This window comes from Gobio gobio, assembly GCF_949357685.1.
Source record: "Gobio gobio genome assembly, chromosome: 4".
Classification (NCBI taxonomy): domain Eukaryota; kingdom Metazoa; phylum Chordata; class Actinopteri; order Cypriniformes; family Gobionidae; genus Gobio; species Gobio gobio.
Genome location: NC_137100.1, coordinates 39,508,769 through 39,518,407, shown reverse-complemented (window position 1 = coordinate 39,518,407; position 9,639 = coordinate 39,508,769). Strand labels below are relative to the sequence as shown.

The 9,639-nt window shown below is 36.5% G+C and overlaps 1 protein-coding gene across 2 annotated transcripts; it reads right to left on the bottom strand.

Annotated features, from left to right (window-relative positions):
* Positions 1-2,111: 2,111 nt before the first annotated feature.
* On the bottom strand, positions 2,112-9,386 carry kyat1 (kynurenine aminotransferase 1). 2 transcript variants are annotated; one of them, XM_079815206.1, is made up of 15 exons: positions 9,277-9,332; positions 9,120-9,172; positions 8,948-9,028; positions 8,782-8,840; positions 8,156-8,303; positions 7,858-8,007; positions 7,612-7,698; positions 7,398-7,523; positions 5,928-6,048; positions 5,774-5,850; positions 5,599-5,688; positions 5,330-5,516; positions 4,715-4,791; positions 4,524-4,610; positions 2,116-4,313 (listed from the first exon to the last, which is right to left on the bottom strand). In XM_079815206.1, exons 3-15 carry the CDS (start codon positions 9,017-9,019, stop codon positions 4,254-4,256), a joined length of 1,341 nt encoding a protein of 446 aa, XP_079671332.1. In that variant the 5' UTR covers positions 9,020-9,028; positions 9,120-9,172; positions 9,277-9,332; the 3' UTR covers positions 2,116-4,253. The 2 variants fall into 2 exon arrangements, with proteins under 2 accessions (XP_079671331.1, XP_079671332.1); XM_079815205.1 differs by lacking the exon at positions 9,120-9,172 and having other exon boundaries at positions 2,112-4,313; positions 9,277-9,386.
* Between the last annotated feature and the right edge of the window lie 253 nt (positions 9,387-9,639).

Below are 9,639 nucleotides of genomic sequence, written 5' to 3'. Positions count from 1 at the left end.
AGTGGGCAGTAGATTATTTGACAATACCCCCCTAAAGATGAGCTTTGACTGTAGTCTTTTAATTTTCGTCTGTGTCCCTGAAAAGGGTTGGGAACTTTTTTTGTCCAAAGAGGCATTTTTTTTTTTTTTTCATTTTTGGTAAATGCATTTTTCCAAAAGAGCCACAGTCAAAAATTATATACAATTATTATTAAAAAGCTTTTTTTTCCCAATAAAATGTCAACAGTAGTAATTATTAGGTCCATAACTAAAAACAAACAATTATGCAGCAAACAATAAATAAGTTGCAATATGGAATTAATTGTGCAGGGCTCTCACTGTGAGGTTGACCAACTGATGAGTATAAATCCTCTTCGTGTGTGTGAACGCCCACAGTGCTTACATCTACTATGTTTATGTGAATACTCGAATACTTTTGATATATTTCTGTGTTTATTTGGTCGTTTAGGCGCGTAACCGAAGACAAAAGCTAGTATGATTGTCCGTGTTGCGCTCGAAGCGCGCGCACAGCATCCTGTCAGTAATTCAGTTGTCTTTCGTGACTTATCATGCTTTTATTATTTATTTTTTCATGACACTCGCGAACAGCACTGAACACACAACTTGAATATTATTATGATAAACTTGTCATTAACTTCGGAAGGCTGTACAACAAGGGAATTGTTTTTGTTCAAGGGCTGCTTTTTTCTGCAGAGAACGGATCTCTGTTGATGCGTGTGTCTAATATTTTTATTGATCATGTTAGTAAATGTTAGATATGTTGGTAAAGTGTGAGAGAGGTTCCCGACCGCTGCTCTAGCTGTTCGCGGATTTCCATGGTAACTCACTGTTAGAATTGTGACTGTTTTACCTGATGGCTGTGGGCGCGGTACTGAACCAGAGAACGCAGCGATTAATGCATTATGACGTCTGATAATTCCATGTAGCCTGTATTTGCCAGGAGACGAACAATAATTAAAGTCTAATAACAATATTTTGTGCTGAAGGAGACGGAGCTGAGCTCCAGCAGGGTGTGTTGTGGACCTGAGGAGGCGGAGCTGCGCTCCGGTGCGCTCCGGCCCAATTTAACCTCTGGGCCTACATATAATTTAGATGGACTAAAGTTTAAATGCGTATTTGGCGTGCTGTCCGGGGGGAGAGCTCCGAGCTCGTAATTTGGCCCGAACCCAGTGTACTCCGCCCATGTATGTAAGTGGTTAGAAACTAGAAGTGTGGAGAAGGGGTGGTGGAGGGATGCTGATAAACTGTCAACAAACAGAGGTAAGACTTCTGAATATATTGATTGGCTGAGTGCTCTCCACTCGTGTCAATTATCTAAACGTGCTCCTCCCGAACTTTGTTAATAAAACATAATTTTTTGCTTACTTCTACTCATTGCAACATTTGGTGCCATCAGTAGGCCTATAGTGTATTTACGTGTTTTTGTTTCAATTTCTGCTCATATGACAATATTCAAGAAACCGACTTCTCTTTCCTCTGAGGTTAGAGTGAGTCTGGCTTCTTGAGTTTTTGGAACATTGCACATTTAATTTTGCAGCATTGTTGTGAATAAAAAAGATACACAGTATAGAGTTTTCTCATGTGTAATATCCATCCACATGCATGATGGAGTCTATTCCAGCGTCACACACCTAGAGCCAATTCACACCAGAACTCCGCGAGAGTTCCTGAGTTGCACACCATGCAACACAGGGATAACATGCAAAGTCTGGCTCTGAGAGTCCGACCAGTGACGTTCTTTAAGATTCTACCCATTGTGCAATATGTATAATGAAACTCTTGTGTTTTTTTACACATCTGTTATTTTATTTTCAGGCTCAACTCAATTATGGACAGTGGTTCCACACATGTACTCAAATATTTAATGTAGAATGAAATAAAACTCAAATAACTTGATTGAATCAAGTAGCGGTTCGCAGGTGCGCACCCGAGTTCGGAAGACCGCGTTCACATCATCCAAACGGCCCAAACTCTGACGTCAATCGAACTCGGCTTGGAACTCTGAGGTTAAAATGTATTTGGCAATACTGAGGATTTTTGCAGCTACAACTAAGGTTGTCTGCTATGGTAGCAGTCAGTGTGCTACAAAAAAGACAATTTACCACTGAGTATGTTCAAATTAGTTTAATTACAATTACACTGCAATCAATAGGCTAATGTGTCAACCAGAGTGCGACAATGTCACTTTATTGCGTTCTCCAGCAGAAATTTGTAAAACTACATATTTATGTAAATGGGGACAGTACCTAGATCATCTCGCTCTCTCTCTCTCTTAAAAAAAAAAAAAAAAAAAAAAAAAAAAACAAGGTTTTACATGCAGATGCATGAGGTAGTTTGGAACATTTTATGAGAAAAATGGCTGAACATAATACTTACATTGAGTCAGCTGATAAAACAGTTTAACATTAAGAGAAATTTATTAAGGTGTCATTTGTAATTCGGAGTGGAACCAGACAGTAATAACAGGCAATGGTGCAGTTTAAAGTGTAATCCAAACGGTAAATATATGCCAATATGATGACAAACAATAAAAGGACAAAAATGCTTAACCAACTAAAGATTCCATCCACTAATATACTTTTGTGGCCAAAATTATGAGATTTATGATCATGGCAGCAATGATTCTCAATTGAACATTCAAGGACATAACACAAAATAAAACAGAAAAAGTAGACAGAAATAAGAATTGTAATGCAGGGTGAAAAATGTTGTTTAATTTTTTTTAACCCAATTTGCCATGCAAGCTTTTCACCTCTCTGTTTAGTGATGCAACTATCACCATCTGCTACAGTCTAAAGGGATAGTTCACCATAAAATGAAAATTAAATCATCATTTATTCACCCTGGTGTTGTTCAAATGCTGTGTGCCATACTTTATTTTTCGGAAAACAAAAGGAGAATTTTTTTAAAATGTCCCACTCAAGCTCATCCATATAATGGTAGTGAATAGCAATCATTATCAAGATTTATATAATCAAGGGTGCAGTTAACCCAAACATTAAAATTCTGTCATTAATTACTCACCCTCATGTCATTCCAAACCATATGAGATTTCTTCAGAGCACAAATTAAAATATTTTTGATGAAATCCGAGAGCTCTCTGACTCCTCCATAGACTGAAAAGTAATTGCAACTTTCAAGACCCAGAAAGTTAGTAAAGGCATTGTTAAAATAGTCCATGTGACCACAGTGGTTCAACCTTAAATTTATGAAGTGACAGGAATACATTTTGTGGGCAAAAAACAAACAAAAATAACTACCTTATTCAACAACTCTTCTCTTCCCTGTCACTCTCTTACGCTATTCACTTTGCTGGGCTATTCACAAAGTACAGCGCTTCCGGGTTTTATGGCAAAACACCAGCTCACTATTGGCCGATCACGATCCCATGATCCCATGCATGCGTTGTGGTGCTTGCGTGAATCGCGTAGGAGACTGGCATGGTAGAGATGAGATTGTTGAATAAAGTCGTTATTTTTGTTTGTTTTTGCACAAAAAAAGTATGCTCGTCACTTCATAACATTAAGTATTAGTATTAGTCACATGGACTATTTTATCAATGTCTTTACTACCTTTCTGGGCCTTGAAAGTTGCAATTACGTTGCAGTCTATGAAGGGGTCAGAGAGCTCTCGGATTTTATCAAAAATATCTTGATTTGTTTTCCGAAGATGAAGGAAGGTCTTGCGGGTTTGGAATGACATAAGGGTGAGTAATTCATGACAGAATTTTAATTTTGGGAGGAACTAACCCTTTAAAAAAGATGTAAAAGTATCACAGAAAGCGCATTCACGAGACTCTATAGCGCCGCTGTGCTTTTTCTGGGTGAGTTGGAGTGAACTGTGGCGCGATTAGTGTCTCACGAGCACCACACACAGAAAGGCAGAGGTCAGGATTTTTCTTAAATAATACATTTCGGTTATGTTTTTTTACTAAACCTCATCATATACCCCCCAGAATACTTGGTATATACGACACATATGACACAAGGTCCAAAAAATCAGACCATTTTATGATACTTTTGCGTCTTTTTTTAAAAAAAAAAGCTTGATTCTGGTCACAATATTTGCTGCTATTTATGTACGAGCGTGAGCTTTTCCCCCCAAAATTTCTTCCTTTGTGGTCCGATAAATAAATAATTTAATATTCCCAACTGCTACTAGTCTCATTTTAGCTTTGCTCTGTCTTTACAAAAAAAAGCATTCACTTGCTTTTCACATTGCTTGAATGCCTATACTATCAGGATTTTGAATTTTCATTTGCTTTCACTCCACTGCCTCAGGATGTCCTCTGCTGCTTGCAGGGTTGAGTCCTCCTATTAATGTAAAAAAAAATTATAATAATATAAACAGCATTTTAACAAGGTCAACTACAGATCACAATGGCAATCACATTTCCTGCATTAATGTACGATTCACCTATATAAAGTTAACATGTAAACTTTGTTAAGGTATTAAAGAGTTGATTAAAAAAAAAAAAAGAATTTTTCAAATAATTTCATGTTTCATTTTTTTGTTAAAAATACCTTAACGAAGCAGAATCTGATGTATTTCTGGAATTCTTCTCTGTGTTCCGGACTGTAGAACGCAGACACAGGGATAGTTGCCAGTCCCTATCCAGAAGTAAGGAACTCGCATTAAAAATTAAGCAACATATTTTGCTATATAGATTATTAAAGATTTTATTTTAACAGTAAATACTCATGTCTGTGAGTACCTTCTCTTTTATAAGCCATTTCACAAATCTGTAGTCATAGGGTTCGTCTTTAGTACTAGGGTCAGTAAGGTCGATATCTTAAAAAAAAAAAAAATTTAAAATCAAAAGCAATATTAAGATCACTTTATTTTTGAATAGTCATGTCAAAACATTCACTAATCATTGAAAACCTGGAAATATCAGGAATTTTTACTTTCCAGGCCTGGAAATGTATCAAATCTTAAAAAGCCATTTAAATTCTGTATAAAATTTAAATTATAGAATTATTCTATAATGGATATTTATTTTTAATTATGAATATTGTATATTACCTAGTTTACAGTCAGTGCTACAGTATTTTACTAGCTAGAAACTGCTCTTTGCGAGTTCCAACTGTAAAAAACGATTATTGAATATCCACAAATGGCTGGAAAAGACATGGAACAATATACGTTTATTATTTTGTATGAACTCAAATCTGAGAACACTACTATCAAATTAACAATCTCAAAAAGAGAATTCCTCTTGGGCTGATAGATCGGGGATTCTCCGATGTGAAAATGTTAGTTCTATAATCCATAAAGAAATCTGAGTTCCTGCTTTAATACTTTGTTCTACACCTTTTCTGTTACTTACTAAGATGTGAGATATCAACAATCATGAAGTATCCTCCCTGGGGCAGAATAGGTTTTAGGCCAACGCTCTTCAGACAATCTGCCAGCCTCAGTCGCTTTTCATGAAGAAGGAGGGGTAACTGGTGGAAATAGCTGTCCTCTGTTCCAAAAACATCATATTCCCTCTGAAAACCTACTGCTACGGCTTCCTTAAGAACAATAATTGACAATGTCAGCCCACTGAACCCCCCCACTGAACTTTATCTTTAAAATAAAGGAGCCTTGTTTTACCTGGGCAGCTGTGGCACAGTGATACACTGAGTTCTGATGGACGGTTTTTAAGTGCTTCAGGATATGCCCTGATCCCATTGCCCAACCCACCTACATTAAAATAATAAAGTAATGAACAATGTCAAACAAAGGCATTTAATAGTGCAAAAAACCCTGTTGAATTTGACCATCTCACCTTCCACCCTGTGGCACTGAAAGTCTTGCCAGCACTCCCAATGGTGACAGTGCGTTCCCACATACCTGGCAGGCTGGCTGTCAAAACAACAACGTTCTTTTACTATGAAAGTCCACAAAACTGTGATATATTACTCGCACAGTTCTGCTCTTACCGATCTTCACATGTTTTGTTCCATCATACGTGAGCCACTCGTACACCTCGTCGCTGATGCAAATGACATCATGTTTAATGCATAAGTCAGCAATCACCTGAAGTTCCTCCTGCTGATAGACCTGCAGGAAACCACAGTTAGGGTTAGGCTGTACATATAGGCATATGTATCTGTGGTAAAACTCTAACCCACTAACCTTAAAAAACCTTTTCAACTCAGTTTCAGTTCCAGCTCTGAATGATCCAAATTTAAATATTTATATAAATGACGCTACCATATTGGGGTCAGTTAGATTACCAACATTCTTCCAAATATCTTTTTTTGTGTTCAACAGAAGAAATAAATTCATTCAAGTTTGGAGCAGCTTGAGGGTGAGTAAGTGATGACAGCATTTTCATTTTTGGGTGAACTATCCCTTTAATACTTTTACTCAGTAACAAAAGTGACAGTAAAGACATCACGACAGATTTCTATTTTAAATAAATTCTGTTCGTTTAACTTTCTATTCATCAAAGAATCATGAAAAAAACATATAACGATGTGTATCAAAATATTAAGCAGAACAACTGTTCTATTTCATCTCAATCAACACACCACACAACCCATAACCAAACCCTGGGTTTTTTGCCTAACTCTCCGTTCCATTTTATCTCAGTCAACACGCCACACTATAGGCCACGTGGGATGTCAACCTATTCACAAAAGACCAGGGTTACCCGCATGACCCTCTGTTTTCAACATCAACAATAATAAGAAATGTTTCTTGAGCAGCAAATCAGCACATTATAATCATTTCTGAAGGATCATGTGACACTGAAGACTGGATTAATGATGCTGAAAATTAGCTTTGAAATATAAGTTCAAATAGAAAACATTTATTTTAAATTGCAATAATATTTCACAATAACTGTATTTTTGATCAAATAAATGCAGCCTTGTTGAGCATAATATACTTCTTTTAAAAACAAAAAAATCGAACTCACCTCAAACTTATGAATAGTAGAGTGTATATAAATTATATAAATATAAATCTTATGTAATGTGAAAAACAATTCTTACTGTAATACCTGCCTGTCCAGACACAGATGTTTTTGGTTAAATCCACATAAAATGTATTCATTAAAACACATTCCACCACAGTGATGCATACTTACAATTGTACTTTATAAATGTATACCTTGCCAGTTGTTTTAAAATAGTGTATTGTGCTGTAATTGCATAAACAAATACAAAACAATGCAATATAATTTAAGTTATATATTATTATATTTTTCTCATTACAGTGATGACAATGAATAGACTACTGACCATTTGGCAACAGGGTTTAAATGTGCTTAATTGTCATAAAAATAATGTAATGATGCAACAAATCTAAATGGTCTTTTTAATAGCTTTTTACAAGGCACTTGTATATTGGATAAAGTATAAGAATGGGTAAAATTGTCTTATGTTTGTTGGTGACTGACTCACCTTGCCAAGAGGGTTATTAGGAGTGTTAATGACAATGGCTTTGGTACGAGGACTAAATTTACTCGCCAACTCTTCAGGAGACAACACCCAGTCAGCACTGGATAGAGCAGGACCACAGCCTTCCCTCTGTCAATACACAGCAAGTATTATTTAAAAGAAACATTTTAATCTCAGATCAAGTTGACAGATCTTGTCACGTGATACATAAACATACTGGTTTAAGGGGCACATATACAGCTGTTCCTCCCGCCATCATTACCATTGGCTGATAACAGTCAAAGAATGGCTCCACAATAATCACCTGCTCATGAAAAGGAAAAAAAGGGGCATTCTGACATCTCATATTGAACATAAGGAACCAGACACAGACTTTTTTATTCTCTACTAACAAAGAATCGCAGACTAATACTGACAGTCTAATTTTACGAAAATGAATATTGCCTATAAACGATGACTTTACCTCATCACCCTCATCAATAAGAGCCTGGAAGGTGCAGAAAAGTGCTTGATATGCTCCAACAGAAACCAAGATATCCTCCATTGGATCTATTTCCCGGCCAACAATCCTACTGAAGAACTTGGCCAGGATCTTCACAAGATTTGGGTGGCCCTGTATGACCGCATGTTGTTAGATTCTTTAGAAAAGCCTTACTAAAATAGTCATTATATTATGCAGTGGTTGTTTAATTACTTTATAAACAAATTGTTAATTGAAAGCTGAAAAGCGAGCAAAGCTGATTGTACTTCTAATATCTTACAAAAGCACGTGTGTACTGGTGCATGGGGAAACCTCCATTTAGTGCTTTGCAGAAGGCTTCCTGAATGAAACTAGGAGGGGGGAAATCAGGGAACCCTTGACCCAGGTTCACAGCCTTATATTCGGCAGCCAGCTGAGTGAACTCCACCCTACCAATGAAATAAACAAAAGGAATAACATGCAATTTTAAACATCAAAATGTATTACCTTTACTTCCGTAGGATGCACAAAGGTAAGGTAAGATCTATCATTACTGTTATCAGATAATTACACAGCTCTCTGTAATACAAAAATGGCAAATTAGCGCCATCTTGTGACTCAAAACTGTTAATGCGACTATCGTCTATAGAAATGAAGGACAGTACTTTGAAAATTCATGGTAAGCAATAAACCTTTTATATAAATACTATATTATAATATAAATATGTTGCTTGACATATTTTTTCCTATGATATAATGGATTCTTTTTTTAGCGGAATCTACAACTAAAATAACTCAATATTTACGTATACCTATAGTATTTCCTTGTTTGGTAAATGCCGTGTAATAAGCCGAATGTTAAGCACTAAATGGCAACAGACTACCCATTATACTTTCACTTATTTATAGGCCATGAAACTTAATTACCATATGTTTTTGTCAATTCCTTCAATCCTTCTCGCGTGCAACTTACGAGACATTATGCCCTGCGTAATAAAGCAGAAAAGCATGTAATAAGACACAACGATTGCAAATGACGCCACTCAACCACAACATGATCAGGAATACCGATTGACTGTGAAATGTCTCCTACCTTATATTGAAAACCTGCGATTATTAGTCTGTTTGACAACGAAGCTCCATTCACCGCCGCTCTTCTCCACATGCCAGTTTTCTAAGAGCAGGTTTTCAGATAAAGCCATAAATCAGTAACAGATAGTAACAGATTAGAATAATGGCACATCTCGAACAACTGAACTGTCAACCTTTAAATGTCGTGCAGACAATAATTCAGTCACATGACACTGACAGTAGTGTCCTTAGGATTTAGAGATTCAAGAAACAAACGATAATGTGGTAAATGTCGACTTCATGCTGCAAATCTAAAAAGTAATGCACAAAACATTCGGTTTCGCTCCAAACCTTGTTGCTTTACTTTCCCCAGCTGTTAAAGACGTCACATATTTATTTTTCAAGCGTCTTCCTTACTCTGAGCCAATGAACCTGCGAGCAGAGCTCCTCCTCCGGTTAGCAGTTTCTTTTGTAAAACTACTTCCGCTGTGGGCGGGTCCAAAGTTTGATAGCGCTAACGCTGTCAATATACACATTGTAATTTGTAGTGATCATTCAATATTAAACAAAGCGACAAAAATCATATTCTTAGCATTCCAAATAAAACTTGCATGGTACACCATGAATAGTGTTGGTTCTGTGACAATTTGCTTATGTGCCTCTATTGTGTCACTATGGATGAAAGCGTCTGCTAAACCACTTAATGTAAATGTA

Excerpts from the sequence above, each read along its gene's own strand:
- kyat1 (XM_079815205.1), bottom strand. The coding sequence starts at position 9,019 with ATGTGGAGAAGAGCGGCGGTGAATGGAGCTTCGTTGTCAAACAGACTA. Across the intron at positions 6,049-7,397 it reads CTAATAACCCTCTTGGCAAG|GTCTATCAGCAGGAGGAACT; the intron begins GTGAGTCAGTCA and ends GGTTTCCTGCAG. Across the intron at positions 5,851-5,927 it reads AACAAAACATGTGAAGATCG|CCAGCCTGCCAGGTATGTGG; the intron begins GTAAGAGCAGAA and ends TTGTTTTGACAG.